This window comes from Carassius gibelio, chromosome A6 (assembly GCF_023724105.1).
Source record: "Carassius gibelio isolate Cgi1373 ecotype wild population from Czech Republic chromosome A6, carGib1.2-hapl.c, whole genome shotgun sequence".
In the NCBI taxonomy this organism is placed as follows: domain Eukaryota; kingdom Metazoa; phylum Chordata; class Actinopteri; order Cypriniformes; family Cyprinidae; genus Carassius; species Carassius gibelio.
The window spans coordinates 15,190,318-15,204,857 of NC_068376.1; the positions used below are offsets into that span (position 1 = coordinate 15,190,318).

A 14,540-nucleotide genomic window follows, 5' to 3' on the forward strand; every position below is an offset into this window, starting at 1 on the left:
CTGCAGGCTCCTAAAGGCCACAGATTCCAAAGTGTGCGCAAATTTTCAAGAGTTTTTGAGTATGTTAAGGACCCCAAAAGCCCCCACAACTTTGACGAAAAATATGAATACTAAACCCTAAATATCCAACTTCCTGTTGGGCGGAGCCTATGACATGCAGTACAAAAGTTGTTTGGTTTGATGAGATCTACATGTGTACCGAGTTTTGTGTGTCTACGTGCAAGTATGTATGATATATGGCCCTCAGTATTCCAGGGGGCGCTGTAGAGCCCCTGTGCCACGCCCGTGTATCAGTCTCTGCCCGGCCCTAATGGCCGCAGGTTCCAATGTGTGTGCCAATTTTCAAGACTTTTTAAGCATGTTAAGGGCCCCAAAAGCCCCCGAAACCTTGAAGAAAAATAATAATAATAACAAATAATCCTAAGGAAAACAATAGGGCTCTCGCCCTCCAGGCTTGAGCCCTAATAATAATAACAAATAATCCTAAGGAAAACAATAGGGCTCTCGCCCTCCAGGCTTGAGCCCTAATTAAAGCTGCAAGCAGCGATGAACGGGCCCTCGCACCCGGGCTCACCGGCAGCGAGTGGCTTTAGTTAATAGGTGAACGGTGAGAAATATGCGCTTAAACTCATAAATATAAGTAGAATATGTCAGTGTTTATTCCATATATGTGCCAATCTTCCTGTTGCCAGCAGGTGGCGCTATCATTATAATGGAATATTGGCCTTCAGATGTGTTCAGGGCAGGACTTTTATCGAACATGTGAGGTTTGGGGAGGATTGGACATTTTATGCCTGAGTTACAACAACATCCTATTTCATGGCGAAACAATGAAATTTGTCAGGCCGCCATGTACACGCCGTTTAACGAAACCTCAAGATCTTCGCAATTTAAGATCGCAAAAGGCTTTAGATTACACTGACCAAGTTTGGTGTTGATCTGAATAAATATCTAGGAGAAGTTCTTTAAAGTACAACCCCTGAAAATGGCCAAAACAACACTAATTTTGCAGAGAAAATTCGAAATAACTGACTTCCTGTTGGGATTCGGACTTCGTACCAAGAGACTTTTTCGTAGATATCGGTGTGTTACATGTGTGTACCGATTTTTGTACATGTACGTGAAACATAGCTCAAGGCGCACTCCGTTTAAAGTGTATACGCACTCCGTTGAAAAGGGAATAGGTGGCGCTATTGAGCCATTTTGCCACACTCAATGGAATATTGGCCTTCAGATCTGTTCAGGCCAGGACCCTTATCACACAAGTGAAGTTTGGGCAAGATCGGACATTTTATGCCTGAGTTATAACATCTTTTATTCCCATGGCGAGACATCGAACTTCATCACGGCGCCATGGACACACCTTTGAACAAAAGCTCAAGATCTTCACAACTAAACATCACACAGGTCTTTAGATTAGACTGACCACAAAAAAGACATTGATGTCATAAAATTTCTAGGAGTAGTTTGTCGCAGTGTAAAATATGTAACTTCCTGTTGCCAATAGGTGGCGCTATGACTATAACTGAATATTGGCATGTAGATCTGTTCAGGTCAAGAGTCTTATCCAACATGTAAAGTTTGGGGCAGATTGGACATTGTATGTCTGAGTTACAGCAACTTCCTTTTTCATGGCGAAACATCGAAATTTGTCAGGCCGCCATGGACCCGCCCTTTAACGAAACATCAAGTCCTTCGCAATTCATTATCGCAAAGGGCTTTAGATTACACTGACCAAGTTTGGTGTTGATCTGAATAAATCTCTAGGAGGAGTTCGTTAAAGTACAACCCCTGAAAATGGCAAAAACAACAGCAATTTTGAAGGGAAAATTCAAAATAACCGACTTCCTGTTGGGATCCGGATTTCGTACCAACAGACTTTTTTGTAGGTATTGGAGTGTTACATGTGTGTACCAATTTTTGTACATGTATATGACATGTAGCTCGAGGCGCACTCCATTGAAAATGTATAGGTGGCGCTATCGAGCCATTTTGCCACACCCAATGGAATATTGGCCTCCAGATGTGTTCAGGTCAGTACTCTTATCAAACATTTGAAGTTTGGGCAAGATCTGATATTTTATGACTGAGTTACAACAACAACTACTCCCATGGCGAGACATCGAACTTTGACATGGCGCCATGGACACGCCCTTTAACGAAAACTCAAGATCTTCTCAATTTAACATCGTACAGGCCTTTAGATTAGACTGACGACAAAAAACACATTGATGTCAAAAATTTCTAGGAGTAGTTTGTCGCAGCGTAAAATATGTCACTTCCTGTTGCCAATAGGTGGCGCTATGACTATAACTGAATTTGGTCATGTCAATCTGTTCAGGACAGGAGACTCAGCAAACATGTGAAGTTTGGGGCAGATTGGTCATTGTATGTCTGAGTTATAGCAACTTCCTGTTTCATGGCGAATCATCGAAATTCGCCAGGCCGCCACACACAGGCCCTTCAACGAAAACTCAAAAGCTTCGCAATTTAACATCGCAATGGCCTTTAGATTAGGCATACCAAATTTGGTGTTGATCTGAATTAATCTCTAGGAGGAGTTCGTTAAAATACAGCGCATGGAAATGACAAAAATGACACAAAATTTGCTCATAATATTAGAAATAACCGACTTCCTGTTGGGTTTCGGATTTTGCTCCAAGAGACTTTTTTGTAGGTATTGGAGAGTTACATGTGTATACCGATTTTCATACATGTACATGAAACGTAGCTCGAGGCGCACACCGTTGAACGTGTATAGGTGGCGCTGTTGAGCAATTTTGCCACACCCACTTCTGAAACCCATATCAGACGTAAATTTTCGCCAGTTCTGAGGTGTGTGCAAAGTTTCATGACTTTTCGAGCATGTTTAGGCCCTCAAAAATGCGATTCATCTTAGAGAAGAAGAATAATAATAATAATAATAATAATAATAATAAACGGAGCAATTCCAAGAGGGTCCTCACACCATCGGTGCTCGGGCCCTAATAATAATAATAATAATAATAATAAACAAAGCAGATACAAGAGGGTCCTCACACCATCGGTGCTCGGGCCCTAATAAACAAAGCAGATACAAGAGGGTCCTCACACCATCGGTGCTCGGGCCCTAATTATTAGGCCAATTCCAGGTAAAAACGATTTAAGACAAGCAAGTAAAAATACAGAGTTATACACTGGTATAAAAGAGTTCAGACAAATGCTGCTCTTTTGGAATTTCTGATTCATCAAAAAATCCAGAAAAAAATATCAAAGTTTCCTCAAAAAAATTGGAAAGTTTGATAATATTTGTCCTGCTTACTAAGAAATGAAACACTTTAGTATAGGGGCAATTCTTATTATTAACTAGTTGCTTATCCGCATGCATATTACAAGCATATTGGCTGTTTATTAATACTTATAAAGCACATATTCTACATGACCATATTATACATCCTTAACTCTACCCAATACCTAAACTTAACAACTACCTTACTGACTATAAATAAGAAGTAATTAGGAGTTTATTGAGGCAAAAGTCGTAGCTAAGTGTTAGTTAATAAAAAGTTAGTTAATAGTGAGAACTGGACCTTGATCAATGTTTCTTATGCAAATCCGCATATTAAAATGATTTCTGAAGGATCATGTAATACTAAAGCCTAAAGTAATGGCTGCTGAGTGCTCCGCTTTGCCCTTACACGAATAAATTACGTTTTATATATTAAATATATTAAAATAGAAAACAATTATTTTTTAATTGTAATACAATTTAATAAAGTTGCTGTTTTAACTGTATTTTGGATTGAATAAAGTGTATATTTAACACTTAATTTTTATACTTCTAACCAAAGGCTATTAGTCAATAGTTTTATATTATACATTTATTTTCCGTAACAACCTTTGTTAGTGAATCGTGGAAATGCAGCGCATTATCTCATAAAAGTTATTAAGTGCACAATATGATACATTTTTAGGTACATTTATTTAATTTATCTGTGTAATAAATTGGCATGATACAATGTGCATTTTTGTGCCAATCCTCATCTCCAGGTCAAGTCTGATGACAAGTGGACATGGGTCGGGGCCTGCCGTGAACCCATGGCTGGTAAATGAGTCTGAGGAAACCAGAGGACTAGGCTTTGGAGAAATCAAACAACAACAGCAGCAGATTATCGAAGGTATATTGCATATGAGATTATTTTGCAATGCTTTCTGTTTTATAACTAATGTGACACTTGATTTGTTGCTAACTGGCCACCCCTTTCTGCTGTCAAGATGATCATTTAGCTCCTGATGGGGTGTGAGACATTTCTAGAAGCCCTTTTTTTAATGTAACCCCTATTATCTCCTCCTCATTTGAGAATAGTGCCTGGTAGGAGTTTTGGGAAAAAGCAGGAGCCGTTTTGTCTACCCTAGTTATACTTTTAGCTTCAAGGCTACAGCCAAAGTACCTTGTGGCTCACTGTGGCAGCTGCCTCTGTCAAATGTGACATCAGATCACACTATATGTCATTTAAATGTCACAGATGCCAACACCCTGCTGCCAATGGTTTTCTTTGTCTATGAGGCTCATTTAGATGGAATTTATGTACTTTTCTATAGTTTTTCTGACCCACATGAGGTGAGCACTTAGTTTGTCCTTCAAAGCCTCATGATTTGCAAGATCTAAACCACAGGAACATCAAATATGAGCATGTTAAACCATAATTTTTTGATAATTTTCTTTTGTACAGTTCTGTTTAAATATGTCTCTATTCTCATGCGTCTTTCTCTTTAGCTCAGGATGCTGGCCTGGATGCTCTGGCTGCAGTTATAAGTAGACAAAAACAGATGGGTCAGGAGATCGGCAATGAGCTAGATGAACATAACGGTAAGAAAAAAGCACAGTAGCCTGTATGTGACAGCTCTGGCTGAACATTCAGATGTTTTTCTGTGAATAACATTTAATTTGCGGTCAGCTTGGTTTTACTTTGTCACACTGCTCTCTCGCTACACTACATATGATGTCATTGGCTCTAAAATGAGCTGGGGTTAAAGTGGAAAATTTGGAACAGGCTGCTTGAAAACCCATTGTCACCTGGTCTTGTTTTTAACTCCTTCCTGCTGCAATTTGTCAGATAGATATGTTCTAAACATGAGACCTTTGTCCTTTGCACAAAGATATCAGTTGGAATGTGAGAACATGGAGGAGTTACATAGCGCATGTAGTCAAAGTCACATGGAGGAGACTGAGTCCAGATCAGTAGACTTTGACCTCATCTGAAGGCTGCAGCTGCTTTTGAATTTTCCCAAACTGTTCTTCAATCTGTCTAGCCAAGCTGGTAAAGTGAGACATGCTAGAGTGGGGAAACAGATAGAGGTTACAGCAAATTATAGAACCAGATAAACCTGAGCGGCAATTATTTTTTCTTACTGCATTCACTTATGTAGTGTTAATTGACTCTTCACAAAGACCCTCCCCCTTTCTTAGTATTGCTACATCAACAAGACATGGCACTGTCACACCACACATCATGTTCTCATGCAATGAAAAATATTTTTTTTCTCTGCGATACAAAGAGGAAACTTACTTTTGGCATAGAACAAAAAATTAAACTCAGCTTTTAAATTTTGTCTTTAAAAAAATAAAAATCAAACTATAAAGGCCGTTTTGGGGATGCAAAGATGTCAATACACACCATTTTTCAAGTTATAGTCCACCGACTTTAATCTACTCTCCTGTCTGGTTTGTTGTCAGGCAAAATGGCAGAATTTCTGTTATGATTGGTCAGATCACCCCGTCAGTTAAACTCCGGCAAAGGGTCAGCCATTTCCTCTCTGTCAAATAATAGTCATTCTGCAATTTGTGATGTTTAAAATATGTTAAAACATTATTTTGTGATCCTGAAAGCTGACAAATAGAGATAAAAGTTTAATTAATTGAAAAGATTTTAGAAAATGCTTTTGTTCACCCAGGCTGTATTTCTTTGATCAAAATGTAATAGAATTTTACTTAGTAACTTCCCCTGCTTTGGGGAAAACTCCTTTTTCTCCAAATACTGGAGCCTTTTTCAATCACGTTGTGTAACTGCACGGCCATTGGTTCGTGCAGTGTATTAAAGACGAACCAATGGCTTTGACAGCAAAGCTGCCTATCGTTACTTCAGCTGTACTGCGTCTGCTTAAGATGCTTTGGGGAACCAGTACAATCCCGCCATGCTATGCAAGAGGAACGACTTAAGGTCAAACTTGCCTTGAGCACCAGGGCCCAGAGGGACCATGTAATTGCAGGAAGGTCGGCCCGGCACTAAGTAATCATTCCAAGAAAAGATCATACAGCCTCGGAACCCACTGGGGGCCAAGAGTGTACAGAGAGGTAAACACCTGATTTAGTACTGGTTTTGCCTAAATAAATACATTTAAGCAGAAAGGACGTGAGCTTGTAAGGCTGGGACATCCAGGTTATAAAAATTGGTAAGTGTGGACTGCGAGGCCCATCCGCCTGCTGCACAAATTTCTGCAATGGAAACTCCACTAGACCAAGCCCAGGAAGGGGCAGTGCCTCTTGTTGAGTGGGCTCTTACTCCCAGGGGACTCTGAAATCCCAAAGAAGAGCATGCTTGCTTGTTGGCATTAATTATCCATTTTGAAAGTCTCTGCTCTGAGCATGAAAGGGAAACAACCCTTGTCTAGCAGCTCCTGCAGGAAGGACAATATCAGAGATATATCGCAAGAATTTGGATCTGAACCCCGGGCCATACAACAGGTGAAGAATAATGTGTTTAGCACGCTCTCATGGAGGTCCTCAGGCTCCCAACGAGAGGCCAGAGGTACAGAGCTCACAGCTCTTGCTGGGGGTGTCATATCGTTCTGTTTGCCTGAGAGTGGTCTCAGGGGAATGGGTCATGGGACTGCTAGTAGCAGCTGAGACCGCTCTACGAACCAGTGTTGGGTCCTCAAGAGCTGGACCACCAACAGAACCTTGTGTTTCTGCTCCTTGATTCGCCTGATTATCTGTTGGGTCGGGGCAATCGGGGGAAAAGCATAAAGGAGGAGGTTGGCCCAGTTGTGGGCCAATGCATCCTTGTCCTTTGAAAAGTACATTGGGCAGTGAGAGTTGCCTTCTGAGACGAAGAGGTCAACCTCTGCCTTGCTGAAGATCTCCCAGTTTTTCTCTGAACTGCATGTGGGTAGAGCATCCACTCCTCTGAGGGAACATTGCTCCAGGATAGCAAGTTGGTTCAACTTGTCCGGAACATGCCAGGTCACCATACAGTGACCACTTGGGAAATTGCTAGCTTCTAGTTAAGTGGGAGCAATGCCTGGGCTCAGGCTTAGAGTGCAGCTAATGAGGCGGGCTTTGTGGGCTGCAAAGTTGGTGCCGTTTTGGGGCAACTGGCTGCAGTCGCAGAGGTGGAGCATTTTGGCAAGAAGTGTTGCATTGCCTGGGATGACTTCTGTGCAGCAGTGAAGCATTCTGTAAACTTTTAAACCGCAGGTCAAATAAGGCCAGAGGGGGAGGCCGGAGAGTCGAGGAAAGAGACATTATCTGCATCCTTGATTTCTGTGAGGGTCAACCAAAGGTGGCATTCCAGCACCACAAGGCTGTCCATTGATCTACCGATCGCCTTAGCCATCATCTTAGAGGCACGTAAAGCCAGGTCGGTCACGTTGTGTAGCTCTTTGAAAGTCATTGGGTCCAGTCCAGACTCTGGAGAAGTTTAGTCTGGAGGACCTGGAGGACCGCCATAGAGTGAAGCACTGAGTCCGCTTGTCCAGCAGACAAGTAGGACCTTCCAGCGAGCACTGATCCTGCATGGACGGGTAAGCGGCCTTTGCCTTCCAGCCGAAGGCCGTGATCGGGCAGAGGTTCGTGGCCACTGACCCATCCAGGGGAGGCAGTTTATCATACTCATACATATCATACATATATCATACATATATATATTTTTTTCTCCAGTGCCGTCAACTGTAGTGAGGGCAGATGAAGAAGAGGCATGCAGGCTGGCCGAGTAGGGGGCACGCCATGATCTGAAGTTATTTTCATGCACTTCAGGGAATAATGGAGAGGCTTGTTGTCGAGGGGCTTGATGGCACCCCAGCAAGAAGCATTCATCCATGTGCCTGCAGGTGGGCTCTTCCGGCGGAGACCAATCCAAACCCAGTTCTTGGACAGCCTTAGACAGGACGCAGAAAAGTTTGGCGTTAATGTCTGCGACGGCAGCAATGGGCTCTGCAGACAGCAGGTGGGTGGGGATCAAAAGCTCCTCCATCTGAGGCAGTCAGAGACATATTCTCATCCATGGTGTCACACTCGCTCCCACTGAATGAAACCAGATCGCTCGCAGCCACAAAGGGATGCTGGGCAGAGTGAGAGAAGAGGATGGGCAAACCTCCATATGTGGAGAGAATGGGATCAGTCGTTACTGGGAGTTGAGAAGTTTTGCCCCGCTTCTTTCCCTAACATGCTCCAGGGAGGTGGAAAGTTGGAGCGCACAAGGGGCGGAGTCGCTTTTTGAAAAGAAAGCCATCCATAAGTGCAGAGAGGAGAGACTCATATCGTCACAATAAGGACATTCCATCTCTCTCAATGAATCTTCAGCGTGGGCAGTGCCCAAGCTTGAAACGCACTCACTGTGATGATCAGCGGTGAACAGGGGATCCCTGCATGAGGAACAGTAGCGGCTGTACAGTAGAAACTGTGATGTGTGTTAAAAAAAATGTTTTATTGATTAATTGATGAACAGAAATTACAAAAGAACACCTACTTTGAATTAGTCAATCTTATCATTTACATCAACTTAATGAACAAACATCTCAGTCGAAGTAAATGTTATGTCCATGTAACTTGTGTCTAAAAAGAAATCCTGATGCAAGATCACCTCCTCCCTGTTGCTTTTGTTGGCATAGAGAAGGTTACCCGCAATACTTTTTCAGGGGGCTGTGTAATTACTATGGACCACTTCCAGTGTTACTACCCTTTCTTTTCTGCTTGAGCAACTGAAAAAAAAAACACTCAAAGGGTTGTTTGATTCCAAATGTTTCAAAGGTCACATTTTGCACTTTTATTAAATAGAGATGATCAATTAATTTGACATGGAAAAAAAGGAAATATTTTGTATGTGCGTCCAGAGATTAGATATATACAGTTTTACATAGCCTAAACAAATCTCAGTTTCATCATCATGGTGACCTTCTGGTGGAGACTAATGCTGGGAATTGCAGGCATTTGGCTGCTTTTCCGTCTCTGCCCCGTCTCAGTCTATTCAGGGCTCAGTGTGATTGATTTAGTCTGCTTCTTGCTTACCCCAACTAAACATAGGAGTGAGAACAAATTATTTGAATGGAACCTATTTTCTTTCCTCTTCTAAAGAGTGCAGCAGCATCAGTAGTTTCTAGAACAGGAGTTTTGAGAGCAGTAATTGATATTGGGTAGTCTCTGTTTCGTAGGCTCACTTTTAAGAGCTGATAGTTATGGTTTTGTTTTGCTCTACAGTCCAACAAACCTTCCCTGGATTTAATCTGCAAGAGTATTTTACTTGCAGATAAAAAATCTCCCACATGTCCATTCAAATCCTGCTTTCTTTTAGAAAAAAGCCTAATGAAGACCTGTCACAGAAGGTCTTGAGTATAGAGTCTTCTGTCTCAAGGCACAAAGAGTGACTCAGCAAAAGGAGTTCCTTTCAAAGTGCTGTAACTTTGTGCTCCTGATGCACTTTAAATAGTTTATAAAGCACCTTAATGTCGTTACTTCTCCAAATTATTAATTCATATTCATAATATTCAAATATTTTTTCTGATTAAAGGCTGGAATATACTACATGAATTTTGACATTTTATAAGTATTGACATTAGTGATATTGTACTTCATTAAAAGATGCAATTTAAAGGGATACTCCACCACTTATTATTATTATTTTTTTTTTTGTCATTAATAACTTACCCCCATGTCGTTTGTAACCCATAAAAGCTTTGTTCATCTTCACATACAAAAATTATTCTCATCGCTTCATAACATTTTTGACCCGTCACGGAAACCAGTGACACAAGTCGGCAGCACAACTTTCGAGCAAAATGAGAAAGAAGCGGTTTTTTTTCAAAATTGGTGATTTTTGTTTTTTTGCAGAATCTGTTAGTTGATATCACAAAGAAGCCTCTCCGTGTTTGAGATAGCAGTATTGGTATATTTAAAAGCGTACATTTTGAGGGTGATGTCGGAGATTCTAGCACGCAGTAGGGCGTTTCATTGTATGTCTGTATTTCCATACTGGATAAGGTGGCTTGTATTTCTTTTGTTATTGCCCCCCGCCCTCCGAGGGAAGCGTGGCTACTTTGTATGCAGCGCTTTGGCCGGCTGTAGCTGATATCAAAATTCAGTGAAGATGTACGCCGCAAAGATGAACGCAGACGAACTGTGGCCGTTTACACCGAAAATGCTTTGAAGTACTTTTTCGACAAGCCGGATGCTTATAAACAAGCGCTCACTGATTCTGAAGACGATCTGAGCGATGATGAAAGCGCCTAAAAAAGTCCTAATGGTACACAATGAAATCAATTCACCAAGTTTTATGTAGAAAACCAGCAAATAACAAATAAAATTAGCATCAATATGTACTTTTTGTTTACATAAACAATCAAATAATAACATTAAAAATGATGTCCACATTTTAAAGATTAAAGATTTTTTATAAAAAGATAAAACTCAAATATTTCAGCCTCTAAATAATTTTTATAAAAGTCAAAAAAGATAAATTACTGACATTTACAATGCACATTCTCCTTTATTATTAATAGTATGTGGTCCGATTTTTCCCGTTGTGTCTGTCGTTGTTATGCAGGGGGTATGGCTTATCTAAATGAGATGTAAATGAGCCCCATTGTCACTCGCAGCAGTGAGAACTGCACAATCTTTAAAGGCTATTCTCTGCTTTTTGAGGTTTTTTGAGTGCCTACCTTCAAATGGCCACAACTTCTCCAAATATTATCAGATTGCCATGTGTTACACATCGTTGGAAAGCTTGGAGACTACACTTTCAGAATCTGTGAATAACTCAAAATGCCCCAGAACCGACTTGTGTCCCTACTTTCCGTGATTGGTCACATTTAATGTTGAACCACTGACAGCTGATGGACTATTCTGACGATGTCTCTCATACTTTTCTGGACCTTGACAGTGTAATTTAGTTGGCAGTCAATGGGACAGTTACAAGCCTCCTTGTTTTCATTCAAAATCACTTAAATTGTGTTCTGAAGACAAATTAAACTTTTACGGGTTTGGAACGACATGGGGGTAAGTGATTTAATGATAAAATTTTCATTTTAGGGTGGAGTAACCCTTTAAACAAATATTTCAATATTTATACATTTAAAATATACTTCTTTATGTTCAATGGTGTACTCACACTAGGCACGGTTGCCATGAACCGGGCCCGAGTACGATTGTCACCCCGCCCCACTCCCCCTCTGGCCTGCACTCACATATAGGGTTTCAGCATTCATGCCGGAGCACGCTTACGTCATTATGGTGCGACGGTTTCGGGATAAACAGGAAGAGCGGCGCTCTCTGAACACAATGGAGTCCATCGCTCTGTTTTCTTTATGGATAATTTTGTGTCGTTTGGTCCACAGTCCTCTCACAGCCTGTTGTTAAACAGATGTGACGCCTTAGTGGCGTGAAAATTTTCACATAATCGTGCTGCTCGTATGAGGATGTTTGCAAGGTACCTGCTGAAGTGCAGCAAGGATTTTGCAGTTTTTTTACTTTTTATGCCTTTTGCACCTCTGCCGTAGACCAAAGCGACCCTTTCCCTGCCATGTTGGTTTTGGAGCGTCACAAAACCGTGACGCAGCGCGTCCTTTTCCGTGCTCCGGCATGGTTAGCGCTCACACTGCATGCGAACCGCGCCCGAGTCCAACTGAACCGCGTCCGAGTCCAACTGAACTGAACTAATCGAGCCGCGCCCGGGCACGGTTCGGAGCACTCACACTAGTCAAACGAACCGCGCTTTGGTGGTCAAACGCACTCGGGCACAGTTCAAACTGGCTAGTGTGAGTACACCCCTAATCTACAGTTAGGTTTACATTTATTTTAAGTAGTTCAGTTTTAGAATTCACCGCTCTAGTGAAATGTTTCAGGGCTCCAAACAAAATAAATCGCGTAAGGAACCATTGGCTCCTATAAGAAATAAGAGGCGCCAAATGATTTGTTTAGGTGCCACAGAATAAATGTTTTATTTTATTATTATTTTATTTATTTATTTTACTTTATTTACATTTTAACATTTAAATCATACTGTCATGTGTTTATGTTTCATCTTTTCTTGACTTCGTCAGCATTTTAAACCATCTTGTAGATGACCTGGTTCACTTTAAGTGGAAACTATATGTATTTTCCAACTTGAAATATACAGTCACGCATTGTTTATTACACAGAATCCTTCATAACTCCAAAAAGTCTTTAGTTTTATTATATTCATAAGAGAAAGATAGTCTGTACCGATTCTTCCCGGAAAAACACGAGCGCCTGGAGGCATGACGTGTGGGCGGAGCTAAAGAAACACGAGCGCCAGTAGGCTTTTGCGTTGAGAGCGTTTAGAAGCTGTGACATTACCGTGAGGAAAAACACATCCGAAACAAACCATGGCTAACAGTCAGATTCAGCCGTATATTTATGATCCAGAATCAGATCCAGAGGCTGAAATTTAACAAGAGCAGCATCAGCAACGACGTTTCTATGTGGTATGTACTGAAACTGTATATATTTGCTTAGCGGTTTTGGAAAATGACTAAGTTACACTTTAAGTCGTCTTTTTTTTTTTAAAGGTGTACATGTGGAAAGTGCAGTTTGATGACAACATCGCATGTTGTTTACTTGATGTGCTTACGCGTCGATAGCTAAGTTAACAACACAGAGATATTTGAAGCAGTTTTACTCACCGCATGCGCTTCCAACACACGATCGTGACCCTTTTCCGTTGGGACTGCATTATCCTTAAGAAATAAACGATGTGCAAATCCGGCGTCAAACTGGGCCTTGTTTGTAAAACAAGCATCTTCGAAATGCAGGGAACAAACAAAAACACTTGCACAACTCCGTTGATGCTCTGTAAAAATAAACTCCATCCACTGGTCCCTTAATGCTGTTTTTTTTTTTTTTTTGGTAATCTGTGCAGGGTTGTCTTGCACTGGCAACCAAAAACACACTTCTTTTGTGACAATTCGGTCTCTCGCTCTGATCAGTGAATGTCTGTGCCCTGCTCTACGGGAGTGCGCGCTCTTCCGGCAGAAGTGCCCTTAGGACCCATATAAGGAAATTCCGCTCCATCTAACGTCACACAGAGCCATACTCGAAAAAAAAACTTTCCGAAACTTGTGACAAACCAAAAAGTATTTTTGGAACAGAAATACTCCTTCAAACGTACAACTTAATTTTAGAATTCAACTCTTTAACAGTGTAAAAAACTCAGTATGCATGAAATAGCATTTCACGCCCCCCCCCCCCCCCCCCCCCCTTTAAGAATGTGTGTCTTTCACTCTCTGTTTGATTATTAATTTTCTTAATTAGTAATGCAATTTTATAGGCGTTGAATAATGTAGACTAGGGGTGCACAGATATATATCGACCGATGGTTAACGCGTATCTAGACAGTAAAACCGGTTATCTAATTAGCGGTAGGGAAAAAATGACATTGCGATTATTTTATTTTTCTGTGATTATATATTGCGATATGAAATCTAATCAATTTTTTTCTTACAAAAATGGGGTGAGCACACTTACATTCTCATTATAAATGATTTAAACATCGAAATCAGTGTCAATTGATTAATATGCGCGAGGGAGAGAAATAAGACATCGCTCGTGTTGTTTGAAGGTGGTGAGCGTGCACCCGGGGCTTGATCGCGCTCTCTCTCCCTCTCTCCCTCTGTCTCTCTCCCTCTCTCCCTCTGTCTCTCTCCCTCTGTCTCTCTCTCTCTCGCGATCTCTCTCTCTCTCTCGCGCGATCTCTCTCTCTCTCTCTCGCGCGCTCTCTCTCTCTCTCGCGCACTCTCTCTCTCTGTGTGTGTGTGTTCACTGCTCTGTGTGTGTGCATTTCGGATGGGTTAAATGCAGAGCACAAATTCTGAGTATGGGTCACCATACTTGGCTGAATGTCACTTCACTTAAGTAAAAATGTTATTTTTACTTTTTTAAGTTATTTTTCTAGCTGACTGATTGATAACAAATTGTTATTGAAGTGAATGAATAATACGTTGCAATGTTTATAAGCTTTACACTCTCTTATAAAATAGCCCACCTTTTGATTTTTATTTATGTCATTATGTAAATTCGATCTGGTAGATGGCCTTATCTTAATATTGTTTGGATTCTGCCATGCATTTTCCATTTGGTCATATAATAGGTTCATGTGCTGCTTGAACTGAGGCACTGTCTCGCAATCGTGCCTGCCACATTAAAGAACACCAAAACTGATTTTTTTTTGTTTGACTTTAGTTATGAATTTGGAATAATTTTAAAGCTGATACTTTGTTAATTATAAAGTCACAAAGCTTTTTGTGATTTCTGGATGACAAGTGCACTTCAG

General features: G+C 41.1%; 1 protein-coding gene across 1 annotated transcript in view; it reads left to right on the plus strand.

The window, feature by feature from the left end:
- LOC128015511 (syntaxin-8) overlaps window positions 1–14,540 on the plus strand; it is a 98,851-nt gene that overhangs the window by 37,789 nt on the left and 46,522 nt on the right. Inside the window, exons 5-6 of the mRNA XM_052599390.1 lie at window positions 4,030–4,157; window positions 4,757–4,849. Coding sequence (XP_052455350.1) covers window positions 4,030–4,157; window positions 4,757–4,849 — 221 coding nt within the window. The remainder of the gene's footprint in view (window positions 1–4,029; window positions 4,158–4,756; window positions 4,850–14,540) is intronic.